The following is a 14,593-nucleotide window of genomic DNA, read 5'->3' as shown; positions in this document are numbered from 1 at the left end:
ATATAAACATGGTGCCTCGGCAGCCACTATACCCAGTCCTTCTAATTTCTCTTTGGTATTCTCTTTCTTATTTTGAAAATGCACTTTTAATCTAGTCATTGAATCTTTTTGTAATGGAACAGACCGTATAGGAACGCGTGACCATAGAAACACCAAGACTCGAACACTTAACCTTCACAATGAGAGGAGTCTAAGACCTTACCTTACCCACTGCATCGCACATGACTTTTTCATCTTTAATTTAAATAACATTAGCAAGTGGTGCCCTCTGCAACTACTTACTAACAAGAAAGCGGTGAAAAGCAACCACAATATGGCCTATCTTAATTAAAGGATGTGGTACCAGCATGATCACCTAGTTTATGGATATGAATCCTGGGATCCCTCTGCAGCCACGTTGCCATAGCTCTGTGGTTCAGAGCCACTCAAACACAGAGAGCATTAAAAATGGCACCTACTACGGGCACATACACTAGTTTTAAAAAACACAGTTCCAGTGCAGCCATGCCGCTTCCACCCCTAAGAGCGGCACAACTAGCAGCCTGCTCAAGGGGAAATCAGGCATCATAGCGCACCAAATCCAAAGCGGGCAGGAATCCTTCTCGTGTCACAAATAACTTATACGTTCCTACCTTATAAAGGGATGTACTGGTCCAAGGGGCCACAGCACCCTTAGAGAAAAAGAGTTGCCCGAGCAGACTTACAAACAGCTCTAAGGAAGTAACAAGGGCACACAAAAACAATCGGAAGTACTGTAATGAGGTATGGGTTTTATGGGTAGACTCCTATATTAATAACAGAAATAGAGAACAGCTTGAGGATGTAGTGAATGAGCACATTCACTCATTAAGTAAGGACTCAGGAAAGGAAGGGGAAGAGTAGATAATAAGTATTAGAACATTGAAATGTTGAGAGCTCCATTGAAGAGAGTGGCCTGCAGCGGCCTATATTAACTGGTATAGGCCAGCTGCTCTCAACATTTCAATGTCCTATTGTCCTCTGCTTTCTCTTTACTCTGTCTCTCCAAACTATATATGGATTGGGCAGGGGAAAGCAAAAGACAGAGCCCGTGTAGCAGGACACTCTGAGCCCTCACCCTTCCCTCCGCCTGCTGCTCACTGGAGCCTCGGAAGCGAGGAGGAAGGAATGCTGCTCGGATCCTGGGTCTCCCTGGCTCAGCTGAAAGCAGTTTTGCAACTCAGGGAGAACCAGGGCCTAAGTTCAGCCTGCTTTAACAGCTCTTCCTTTGAATGATCAACAGTTAATAGCCGTGGCCCTGCGCGCAGCTGATAACAGTTGAACATGCACAGCAAGAGCTGTGACACAAAGGCATCCGAGCCACTGAGGATTTCAACCTCTTCATCCTCTGATGCCTTTTGCTTTCTCAATGAGGACATTCTGACCTCATGGGCGGAAGTCTTTATAGCCAGCCGTAGCGGGTTTCACCAGCCATTAAAGACCCGCTCCTGTGTTAAAGGCCTGAACCGAAGGCGACGGCCTTTAATAAGGGAGTGGGCCTTTAATGGCAGGTATAGCCCAGCTACGACAGGCTAAAAGGCTACAGTACACGTTAAGTGAAATGAAGGATGGTTTACAATGTGTTTCATTAGGAAGTGAGGCGATGGTTGGTAGAGATGTGCATGGATCTATATTAGAATTTTGTGCTTTTTGGAAACAAAAAAACCTATTCCAGACGCTTGCTACAGGCTCTGCATAGATATTAAAATCTTCTTTGAAAGCTTAGGTTGATTAAAAATGGAAAATCTGAATGCTTTGATAAATAAACCACACGCATGGTGGAGGATCATCTCAGCTGAGATTCAAAATCCACTATGTTTGTGGTCTATTTGCAGATCAAATAAACATTGCTGTTGTTGTTGTGATAGTTTTTATTGCTGTGATGGTTGTGGTTGTCATTATTCTTATTTGTTGTTATCATACTTCACAAATTTCAGAGGCCCTCAAATAATGAGTATCATGATGAGCATTATTGAGTTATTGTTTACAGTACTGTGCAAATGTTTTTCAGCTGGAAAACAAGGTATTGTTAGATATAGGTTACATCTAGTTATAATATCTAGCTGAATATCTCCTATATTTCACAAACTTTTGTGATTGTTGTAGGTAAAGTCTCAGACTCTTGAGAGAGAAGCCAAAGATTGCCGGCATCGAACAGAAGAATGGTATGTCTTGATCGTTTTAATGATTGCTATGTAAGCTGAAACTGAATAGTATAAACACAAAATGTGCATGCTGGAAGCATTCCTTTTATAAGTAACCCAGTCAAAACTTAGGTGCATAGTTCTTTCATATATTTAGAGCGAGCATGTTGGCAAACATGAAGAATTAAAATAAGACCTGTAATGCAAAATTTAACGCAACAAAAACCTGTTAGATATTTGTTGCAAAGGAAAGAAAATTAGAAAATCAAAGAATCTGACTTTTCAGGTGTGCCAACATGACTTTAGAGATGGTTAAAGCATGCTGTCTAATTTTCTGCATAATAAGTTGAAGGCACAGCAGGGCTCTGTGAAGGGAGAGTAATCTTAAACTACATCCACGCCGTTTCATGATCTTGATCTCCTATTAATTTTCAGACAGTATTACACATCTGTAATGTGCACATTTTGATCAGCAGAGCATTACATTGTCCTCCTTTAGGGAAATGGTGAGTTGTGGAAGAGGCATAGGATGATGGTAACAGATTACCTCATGTAACAATAAGAAGACAGCGGTGAAAGTTGTAATCACCAGAAAGTTATCAGCACTTTATAACCAATCTCAGTTTTATTCTTGTAACAACAGTGTGCTAAGGAGTGAAGCAACCATTTATACACATTGTATGCCCTTTTAAACTGGTTGCATATGGTAATAAGGCAAGGTATTAAAAAAAAAACTATTATATTTGACTATTTTATGTAATTATAATAATCATACCATGATGAAAAAAAGTGACATAAAAATAATGTCACTGAACTGTGGTGAAAACCTCAGTCTACAAACTGTGCTTTTCAAATATCCCTTAACATTAGTCTCTAGTAATGTTTTCCCACCGTTGTTCCACAACAAGAGGGAAATGTATTTTCCAAAGGGTAAGCTGTGTCGCAAATAATTAGGGTTTAGGTATTTGGTGAGTGAAAATAGGGCGACAGGAACAGAACAAATATGCCCCTTACTTAAAAATCATGACTTTCTGTTTCTTTTAGCAATAACATGTACAGGACTGATTTTTTGTAAGCCTGTCAAATTACTCAGAGATTGATTATATGCTTTAAGGATAGTACATGAAGAACCTTTGGATTCAGTAGAGATTAAAACAGCTATAGCAAATCTTCCTTCAGGGAAATCTGCCGGCCCCGATCAGCTCCCTATGGAATTCTATAAAACATTTTAGGATATATTAGGAGACGACTTAGTTACAACTATACAGACTGCCCAGACAGGGGAATCTATTCCAGGCTCATGGGGGGGAGCCGATATTGTCTTAATCTTAAAAAAGGGGAAGCCTTCCACCGAGCCGGGATCTTATAGACCGATTACATTAATGAATGCGGATACTAAAATGTATTCTAAGGTGCTTGCAACAAGATTCGCTAGAATAATAGGAGACCTTGTAAATAATAATCAACACTGCTTTATTCCTGGAAGGGGAACCACACATCACACCCGTAAGGTTATCACTTTGTTCGATGCCACAGAGGTCACAGAAGACCCGATGGCAGTTATGTTATTAGACGCTTTCGATCGGGTCTCCTGGGAATATCTGTGGCATGTTTTAATGAGGGCAGGGGTTAAAGAGGGATATATTAAAGCATTACGGACACTATACACTAATCCAGTTGCTTCTATAAGAGTAAATGCAGGTTCCACTCGGCAATTTCGGATTAAGCGGGGCACGAGGCAGGGATGCCCGTGTTCCCCGCTCTTATTTGCAATGTATATGGACCCACTAATTCGTAGGTTGGAGATGTGTGAGAGAATTACGCCTTTATCCACGCATCTGGGGGAATGCAAAATCCTTGCTTATGCCAATGATGTGGCAGTGATTACACCAAACCCCACTGAGGCAATCGTGCAGATAGAGATTGAGGCACGAAGGTTTGGATCTATTTCTGGATATGCCTTAACCCCTTCCATGCTCATGACGAGCTCAGCTCGTCATGCAGTACACTGCACGTGTGCTGATGACGAGCTGAGCTCGTCATGAACAATGGGAAATCTGGAGTAACAGCACCCAGGGGGAATTGCCTTAGCACTAATGTGGTTAAACACATCCAAGACACAGATAATTAGAAATTCTTATGCACACTGTAATGATACTCGAGTGGTTCAAACAGGATTGTACCTTGGGGTAAACATTACTGCTGATCTCGATACTTTAGTGGAAAAGAACATCGCCCCAATAATCATTAAAGTAAGGAAGGAACTAGACAGACTTGATAATTTACACCTTTCAGTTGTTGGACGAACAAACATTATAAAAATGATGGTTCTTCCAAAAATTTTGTACATATTCAGAGCTATTCCGTTATTTTTTGAAAACAAGTGGTTTAAGACTTGTGAACATATGATCAATCGGTTTATTTGGGCAAAGGGGAAAACAAGGAGAGCATTTAGGTTTATGACACTCTCACGTGAAAGGAGAGGATGGGCGCTGCCAGATATAAAGTTATATTACTGGGCAGCAGCACTACAATATATGATGGGTTTGTTGGGTGGTGCAGAGGCAGAAGGCCAGGATGAATTTGGCACACTAGCTATTTATGGATTAGTTATGGGGGTGGAGGCAGAAAATTTACTTTTGAAACACACAGACACAAGTTATTTCAAAAGGACAAGATTTAAGACCATCTTAGCAGCATATAATATCTGGAAAGCATTTGCTAAGAGGTTTGGTATAGGAAAGTATAATGCTTATATAAGAATGAATGGTAATCCTACTCTTCCTAGCGAGGTTTTTTCTGGCCCAGTTTTTAATGACTGGGGGAGGCAAGGAATTCGGAAACTGGGGGATATTTTAGGTCCGCATGGCATGATGCAATTCGCAGAGCTTCAGGCAAGTTATGGCTTAGAGACTATACCATTTTTTAAATGCTTCATCAATAAAAAAAAGGGGGGTCTTGCGGGCTTTGTGAAGATTCCAATAATGGAGATTATTCAAACAGGTATAGATTGTACGATCAAGAGGCTCTATTCAGAACTGTCAAAATCGAAGAAAGATGACTTGGAAAAATGGGTGGATAAATGGGCAGCTGGTTTAGACATAGCCGGGACCAGTTCACTTTATCATTGGAAATGGGGCAGAAACTGTTGTGCTCAGCCTCTCTACAGTCCCAGCACTACAAAGTTCTGTATCACCTGTATTATACACCAGCTAAACTTGCCCAATGGGGAGCCGCATCAGGCACCAGATGTTTTAGATGTGGTAGCTTAGAGGCGGACTTAGTACATGTGTTCGAGGCATGTGGGCTGCTGAATTCATATCTATAGCATAGATCGCCGCCTAGTGTTGGGTCCGGATGATTGCTCCTTGTTGTCCTGGAAGAGTCTTCGAAGTATCACGAGATAGGTGGCTCCTCCCCTGGACTACAGTGCGCATGGGCATTGACTCCATCCTTAGATTGTTTTTTTCCGCCATTGGGTTCGGATGTGGTTTCGTTAACTCCGGTTCGGAATCGACAAAAACTTATTTTTTCAAGGCCAAAAGGCCTTCTTTTACCCGTCGGTATTGTTCGCGTTCGGTGCCTCACTTAAATCCAACTTTTCCAGTCGGATATCCCGTGAGTCGTGATACTTCGAGGATCGAGGCCCAGTCGACGCAGCAAGACTTCGACGGCATGGAACGAAGTCCATTCAAACACTGTCCTGTGTGTGGATCCAAATACCCACACATCGACGTCCACCCGGTCTGCAACAAATGCCTGTCGCCGGACCACGACGAGGCCAACTGCATGGCCTGTTCCAGGTTTAAGTCGAAGAAAACCATCAAGCTTAGGCGCACGGCGCGCCTAGAGGCCCGGCGATCGGCTCCGGCACCGGTGGACATCTTCGTCAATGAAGAAGCGGACGAGCAACAGGTCCATCTTCAAGTTTCGCCTCCTTCGGTGGTCGTCGAGTCCGACTACGAAGCGGACGCAGAGGGCCAGGACGTGGAGGAAATAGTCGAGGAGGTAGGAGACGACGAGGAGGCCTACGGGGCCATGGAAGATAGCTCGGAGGAAGAGCTATACCCCGTTCGTACTTTTACTAAGGCTCGGGTCGAAGGATCGCCACATGGCCTTACCCTAGACCCTACACCAATATCCACGGCCCCGCCTTCCGGCCCGGCCACGGACACTTCGGCGGAGCCGCCATTACCTAAATCGAAACCGAAACCGAAACTGTCGGTATCGACACCAACTAAGATGGCCGACGCACCATCGAAACCGAAGACGACTGCTCCCCCATCGACGCCGTCGTCTTCGGTGGCCTCGAAGCCAAAGAAAAGTGTCGCACCCTCAACGGCGGCGAAGGTGGTTGAGGACCCCAGCTCACGAAGGACCGTCGATTCGGTGCCGAGCGCAACAGCCGACCCGAAGCCCAAGAGAACGGGTGAGGCCGTTCACACTAAGGCCGTCGAGCCGAAATCCACCAGGCCTGTCGACACAACGGCTGTAAAGGGCGCGAAGCCGAAGTCTAGCACTGCGACGCCAAAGGTCAAGGTTGCCGTGGCGAAGTCGTCGGCGTCCACGTCCACTGCTGTGGTCGGGGATCGCAGTGCACCTCAATCGGATGCGCAGAAGGTGTCGGCGCCCGAGTCTGGAGGTGGACCGAAGACATCGGTCGGGTCTACGAAGCCATCCGCTTCCTTCACCAAACAGGTCTCGGACTCTCCAAAACGTATTAAGGACAGAGCTTCCGCGTCGGAACCGAAGATCCCTTCCGCCGCAAAAAACACTGTCCCGACGCCACCGGCTTCGAAGCAGATCCTGTTCACGCTACCACCTAAGGTGGCACCGAAGGCCTTTGCACCACGACCGGTGCCCAAGGACCCGGAGAGGTCGAAGTCGACTCCCCCTGCTGGGGGTTTCACGCGTCCGCAACACTCTTTGTCTGAGCAGTACATCGACGCCGATACCGGGAAGCTGACGCTTCTGAAGAGGAAAATTACGGCGTCACAGCCTTTGGAGGCCTTCAGGATTCCCCTGAAATGCAAAAGGCCTGAAGAGGATACTCCTGTGCTGGTTGAACCCAGCATTCAGCACCCTGCAAGGGGGGAAACGCCATCGCCCACCTATTCAGATGGAGAAGATGGGGAGGAGCAGGATGAGGAGTATAATTTCCCAGCCCACACTGAGCCTGATGAGCAGCAGGACTCGTGGGTGGACACAGGTGATCAGGGGGATCAGCAGGCAACCCTTGACCCTCAGGTGTTCAACATCAAGACGTCTCCCACCGAGGATTCCACAGCATTTCATGCTTTGATAGAAAGGGCAGCTAAGAACCATGATGTGGATATGCATGCTGACCCTGTGGAAGCTGACTTCCTTTTTGACACTTTCTCAACTGCAGAAAAAACTGTGAAAACTCTTCTCATGCTGAAGGGGGTCCTAAGGCATGCTGCGGACATTTTTAAGGAACCCACGAGAGCAAGGGTTGTTAACCCTCGGATTGAGAAGAAATACAGACCGGCACCTGGCGATCCAACATACATAAGGGGCCAATTGCCGCTGGACTCTTTGGTGGTCTCTAATGCTCGCAAACAAGCTAACTCTCAAACCACGGGTGAAGCTCCTCCCCCGGACAAAGAGTCAAAAGTGCTGGAGGCGTCAGGGAAGAGGGTAGCAGCACAGGCGGCCAACATCTGGCGCATTTCAAACACACAGGCGCTGATGGCCAGATACGACAGGGCACATTATGACACCCTAGAGACCCTGTTGCAACACCTGCCAGACCAATACAAGGAGGGGGCTGAGATGCTTATACAAGAGGGCAAACTCATTTCCAATGCTGCTATCAAGTGCGCCCTTGACTTTGCTGATACAGCGGCTAGAGCGATCAATACTAGCGTGATGTTGAGGAGACAGGCTTGGCTCCGAATTTCCGGGTTCAAGCCCGAGATACAGACAACCATCCTCAACCAACCAGTCAACCCAGACAGGCTGTTTGGTCCTGAGGTCGACACCACACTGGAGAAAATTAAAAAAGATACTGAGACTGCCAAGTCCATGGGGGCTCTCCAGTCACAGCAGTTTCGTGGGAACACTTTTCGTCGCTCAGGCAATCGGGGTGTTACCAGAGGCCAAATGTCACAGCAGACGCAGTTCAACAAAAGTGGGGCGCAGTCATCCTACCCCAAACAGAGTAGAGGAGGATACCGGGGCAACAGCTCCAAGGGCAGAGGCAAAGGCAACAACAGTTCCCGTTCCTCTGCCACCAACAAGCAGTGACTCCCTGTCACTGCCCCCGACCACCCAACACCTGTCGGGGGGAGACTCCAGCGGTTCCTGTCAGTGTGGCAGTCCATCACCACAGACAGGTGGGTCAAGCAACTTATCCAGTTCGGCTATTGTTTAGAGCTGACAGACACTCACCCAACATGCCCCCAAAACACCGTCCTATGTCACAAGAGCATTTGCACTTATTGCAGCAGGAGGTTCTGCCCATGCTGCAAAAGGGCGCAATAGAGCTCGTGCCAGTGGAGGAAGAAGGCACAGGGGTATATTCCCTGTACTTCTTAATCCCAAAAAAGGACGGCACACTCCGACCGATTCTAGACCTACGGCCCCTGAACCGGTACATCCTCTCAGAACATTTCCACATGCTAACACTGCAACAGGTTCTTCCATTGCTGAACAAGGGAGACTTTCTCGCAACCTTAGACCTCAAGGATGCATACTTTCACATCCCACTCCACCCCTCCCACAGGAAATACCTCAGGTTCACCATTCAGAACAAGCACTACCAATTCAAAGTCCTTCCTTTCGGGGTGACCACAGCCCCCAGAGTGTTTACCAAATGTCTGGCGACGGTGGCGGCGCACCTCAGGAGACAGAACGTCCATGTCTACCCTTACCTGGACGACTGGCTTGTTCAAGCAAAGTCGGCCCAGCAGTGCGCGGCCGACATGTCCCACACCATTCACCTTCTTCACAGTCTGGGGTTTTCGCTCAACTATCCAAAGTCGCACCTTCAGCCAGCACATGTGCGGCAGTATTTGGGCGCGACGATAGACACTTTGGCGGCCACGGCTCAGCCAAACCCAGCGAGGATAAGCAACATGCAGTCGCTAATCCTAAAGTTCAGACCACAACACTCACTGCCTGCGAGAGTGTTCATGCAGTTGATAGGCATGATGGCCTCCTGCATATTCATAGTCCCGCACGCGAGGCTACATATGCGTCCACTACAAGAGTGCTTGGCACGTCAGTGGAATCAGGCTCACGGACAGTTGAAAGACCTAGTGTTGGTGACCGGTCGGGCATACAGCTCTCTGCATTGGTGGAATCCACACAACCTTTGCAAGGGCCGACCGTTTCAAGAGCCTGTGCGACAGATCATCCTGACGACGGACGCATCTCTCCAAGGGTGGGGAGCTCATGTGCTCCACTACACCGTGCAGGGACTATGGACGACGCAGCAACAGAAGATGCACATCAACTACTTAGAACTGATGGCGATCTTCATGGCATTGAAGTCCTTCAAAGTGCATCTGTGCGACAAGGTCGTGTTGATCCGGACGGACAACATGACCGCCATGTACTACATCCAAAAGCAGGGAGGTACACACTCTCCACAGTTGTCTCATCTGGCTCAGAGCATGTGGAAGTGGGCCATTCAGAGGAACGTCTTCCTCATGGCGGAACACCTCCTGGGCAAGGACAATCAGATGGCGGATCTGCTCAGCAGGTACAGCCATCAAATGCACGAGTGGGAGTTACATCCATCAGTACTCCGCCCGTACTTCCAGCAGTGGGGTCATCCAGAAATAGACCTGTTTGCCACAAAGGAAAACGTAAAATGCCAAAACTTTGCCGCCAGGTTCCCTCACCCACAGTCGCAAGGCAATGCGATATGGATGAACTGGTCAGGCAGATTTGCGTACGCTTGTCCCCCAGCACCTCTAATCCCGCTGGTGGCAAGAAAGCTCAAGCAACACTCGATGACGCTCATCCTGGTTGCTCCAACGTGGGCACGCCAACCATGGTACACCACGTTTCTAGAACTTTCCGTGGTGCCGCATCAAAGGCTGGGCCTCACACCCAGGCTTTTGACGCAGAACCATGGAGACATTCAGCATCCAGACCCGCAACAGCTCAACCTGGCGATCTGACTCCTGAGGTCTTATAGTTTGGCTACCTTAATCTGCCCCCTGAATGCATGGACATCATCCGGGAGGCACGTAAGCCCACTACCCGAGCTTGCTATGCAGCGAAATGGAAGCGGTTTGTCATTTACTGTACTGGTCACAATATCAACCCGCTAGATGCATCCATTCCTGATATCATCTGCTATTTGTTACATCTCTACAAATGCAATCCAGCATATGCTTCCATTCGGATACACTTATCCGCCATAGCGGCTTATCTCCAAAACAGGCAGCATCTCTCGGTCTTCAGAGTGCCTGCCATTAGAGCCTTCCTGGAAGGCCTGAAGCGCGTCATCCCTCCCAGGACCCCGCCAGCTCCGGTGTGGAACCTCAACGTGGTCCTCACCAGGCTGATGGGCCCACCTTTTGAGCCTCTACATTCCTGTGAGATTCAATTCTTAACATGGAAAGTAGCTTTTCTAATTGCCATTACTTCTCTACGGAGAGTCAGTGAGCTGCAGGCGCTCACTGTACTAGAGCCATTTATTCAGATTCATTCCAACAGGGTTGTGCTGCGCACTAACCCTAAGTTTCTCCCAAAGGTGGTGTCGCAGTTTCATATCAATCAAACCATAGAACTGACCGCATTCTTTCCAAACCCTGAAACAGTTGCCGAACGAATGCTCCACACTCTTGATGTCAAAAGAGCGTTAATGTACTATATTGACAGAACAAAAGATTTCAGACAGACACAACAGCTCTTTGTTGCCTTCTCAGCCCAGCACAAAGGCAACCCCATTTCCAAAGCAGGAATTGCCAGATGGATAGTTAAGTGCATTCAGATTTGCTATCACAAGGCAAAGCGCACTTTAACGATTCCCCCCAGGGCCCACTCCACTCGGAAGTTGGGGGCCTCCATGGCGTTCCTCGGCAATATTCCTTTGGAAGACATATGTAGAGCAGCCACATGGTCTACACCACATACGTTCACTAAGCATTACTGTGTAGACGTACATTCCAAGCAGCAGGCAGCTGTAGGGCAGGCTGTTCTTAGGACACTTTTTCAACCTTCTGCAACTGGCACGGGCAGCCGCCGTTAATGGAGGGACTGCTATGTATTCTATGCTATAGATATGAATTCAGCAGCCCACATGCCTCGAACTGAATATGCTACTTACCAGTATGCATCTGTTCTTGGCATGTAGGGCTGCTGACATTCATATCGCCCGCCCTCCTCCCCGGCGCCCGTAGCGGTTGCAGACTTCTTCTTCTTACACATACTCTTAGACATGGTCATCGTTTACACTATTGCACTCCATCTTTGCCACAATGGCTAAAAACAATCTAAGGATGGAGTCGATGCCCATGCGCACTGTTGTCCAGGGGAGGAGCCACCTATCTCGTGATACTTCGAAGACTCTTCCAGGACAACAAGGTGCAATCATCCGGACCCAACACTAGGCGGCGATCTATGCTATAGATATGAATGTCAGCAGCCCTACATGCCAAGAACAGATGCATACTGGTAAGTAGCATATTCATTTTGCATTATGCCCCCATTTGGAAACAACTAAGAAGGATATAGAGAGCTTTCTAAATAATGCATTAGGAATCGAAACTGTATTAACTCCGTCAATAATCCTATTAGGAGTTGAGGTGGAGGGGCAGATACGGAATGGAAGTGTTATATTCCTGGCGATGGCAGTTCTGAGACTATGCATAGCCTCGGTATGGCTTGATACCCTCCCCCCGACGTACCATCAGTGGTTAGCTAAATTGTTGTCATCCTATAAGCTAGAATCTGCTATATATGCTAGGAAGGGGAAAAAGGGCAGAATGTTGGGTATACAAATTTGCGACCCGATTACTCGATGGAAAGAAGGAAATACTAGTTAACAGACATTTTGTTGGTTTGTTTCTCTTTTTTTTTTCTTTATTGCTCTTCTTCTCACTTGAGTATTGTTCTATATTAAGATGATCATGCTCTCCAGTTAATTGTGTCTGACTTAAGAATGTAATATTTTGTATATTTATGTATTTATGTAATGACTGGCGCCATTTATGTACTTTATATATTTTATTTTCAAATGTGCCCTGTACACGGTACAAAAAAAGGGGGAAAAACTCAATAAAAAATATTTAAAAAAACAAAGGATAGTACATGATGCATTTATTAATGGTGTTGTGATGTTTTGCATGATTATTTATTTGTTTAGTCAGCAGCAGTTAAAGACACTCCATGTAGATTTGAACAGCAGATTGAATGAATCCTTAACTATCATCCATGAAAAAGTACCATTCAATGATACAAGTAAGTTTAGTATTTAATTTTTATTTTTATTTTACATTTGTTAGAGCTAAGGCCTGCATGCAGAGCACTGTCTCCATAAATTTTTCACGAGTTAGTCTGAAATATGTTAACTATTGCGAGTTAGTTTATAGGAGAGTATGATTATGTACTTCCACATTTGTGCTGTTGTGTCCTATGTTTAACTTTGCTAAAGCATATTCCTCAAACAGAGATCTGGAGGCATTACATTTGCTCACTATTGACAAGGGTGACACAATGAAGAAAACCTTCTTGCCTAAACTGATTGAAAAATGTATGCATATTTCCTTTCCTGTTTCCTAGTGAATAGAACTATTTTAAGATTTCTACGAGGAAGGTAATCTCGTAAGGCCCTATTAATACGATTCAGGCTGAGCATTAACTTCCAGGGATATATTAATCACAAGATATGTGGTGAACCCAGACTAGGATTTATAGGGTAAGGTCTGTGGTGATCCTGCACCACAATTTACCTGGTACATCGGCACTGGGCCTTATTTTACAGGCAAGAAAAGCAGGCTGGCAAAATCAAGTTATATTGGGTTAGGAGCTTTGGGCAAAAGTGCAGCCTGACACCAATCAGTTCCCTCCTAACAAGGAGAGCATTGAAGGCTTCCCTTTCCTGCAAACAGCTTGCATTTGCCCCAAGACCGACTCGCTAACTCCACAACCCCGTCTAGGCTTCCCAGCTCATAGTTACCACCTTCCCAGAGCAGAATAATCTACAGAACGAAATGACCTATTTGTTGCATGTCTGCATGGTTCTCTCCATTCCAGGGACACAATCTCATAATTGCACTGTGCAGAGGTTCAATTATCAGGTGCAATTGGTGATTCTGGATCTTGTAATTTTGGCGCCCTGCCTAAAGGATGCTTTGGTTTGTCTGGATTTTAGAGAATGAGAATATACTTTAGTGAGTAATGCTACTTGAATATGCATGTATACCGTTGGAACCATTTCAGTAATTGTATCTCACCTTCCACTACTATTGTCATCAGTGGAGCGATTATCTTTCAAATTACTGCTATTCATGAAGTGGCACAATGGGTTACTTTGCTAATTGTACAATATTCTTAGAACCATATTATTTGAGATATGTGAACTCTGGCAACTATGACCAGTGTGTGGTTGCAGTATTAAATGCCATAAAGTTGAAAAATGCATCACTGCCATTGTTTTCACAGCTATAAAATGCAAGTCTTCAATATTAATTAAAAAAAAACACAAATCCCATTTTTGAAAATTAAAAATGTTTGTTCTACCAAACAACTTTATACAGGCTGCCCATTTAGGAAATGTGGTATCACTAGCAAAATAGTGTAAAAATAGGTTTGCTAGCGACGCATTTTTGGATAGGTGAAGTCTACTGATGGTAAAAGAGCAGGCACCTGTCATTCTGCCTGAGTAGTAACATCACCAAACAAGATTCTTGAAACAAGCCCGAAAGTTTTGTAATATCAGGCTTTAATCTGTGTTCTTGTGCCCTAAAATAATGATAATAAAAATGCAATGTAATCTTTATAATCTCTAATGATCTCTAAAACCTTCACTAGATGGAAACACTTACTTTAGAGTGCTTTTGCTAGGTGATGTTTTAGTCGAGTTGATGTTAAGTTCATTGACTCAACATTGAACAAACCTCCTCACTAGAAAACATTGTCAAGTAGACTGGATCAGAGTTCATGCACAGTAGCTAATGCCCAGGCTCATCAAGTTATTGACATTCTTCTGATACCAGTGAAACCATATTGAATGTCCATTAACCCCTTCTTTTGTGCTGTATTCCTTAGCAGATTCCTAGGCAAGGATACTTTGTGAATCTTCCCTTTCAGTTTTCTTGCTGATCTTCGCCCAAGCTAGAATCTATGATTGTGAAAAAGTAGATGTAGGAAAGTGCCCCTTCTTGACATGGTCACGCCTACCTTTTGGCTGGTATCTGATGCCATTTTGACTGAAGCGCTCAGGGTTCCTGCTA

The 14,593-nt window shown here is 45.6% G+C and overlaps 1 protein-coding gene across 2 annotated transcripts in view; it reads left to right on the top strand.

Moving 5' to 3' along the window:
• PPP1R21 (protein phosphatase 1 regulatory subunit 21) overlaps window positions 1-14,593 on the top strand; it is a 374,265-nt gene that overhangs the window by 62,997 nt on the left and 296,675 nt on the right. For both annotated transcript variants that reach the window (XM_078649644.1, XM_078649645.1), the window contains exons 6-7: window positions 2,125-2,183; window positions 12,505-12,599. In XM_078649644.1, coding sequence (XP_078505770.1) covers window positions 2,125-2,183; window positions 12,505-12,599 — 154 coding nt within the window. The remainder of the gene's footprint in view (window positions 1-2,124; window positions 2,184-12,504; window positions 12,600-14,593) is intronic.

This window comes from Lissotriton helveticus, chromosome 6 (genome assembly GCF_964261635.1).
Source record: "Lissotriton helveticus chromosome 6, aLisHel1.1, whole genome shotgun sequence".
Lineage (NCBI taxonomy): Eukaryota > Metazoa > Chordata > Amphibia > Caudata > Salamandridae > Lissotriton > Lissotriton helveticus.
This window is presented reverse-complemented; position numbering and strand designations above follow the sequence as displayed.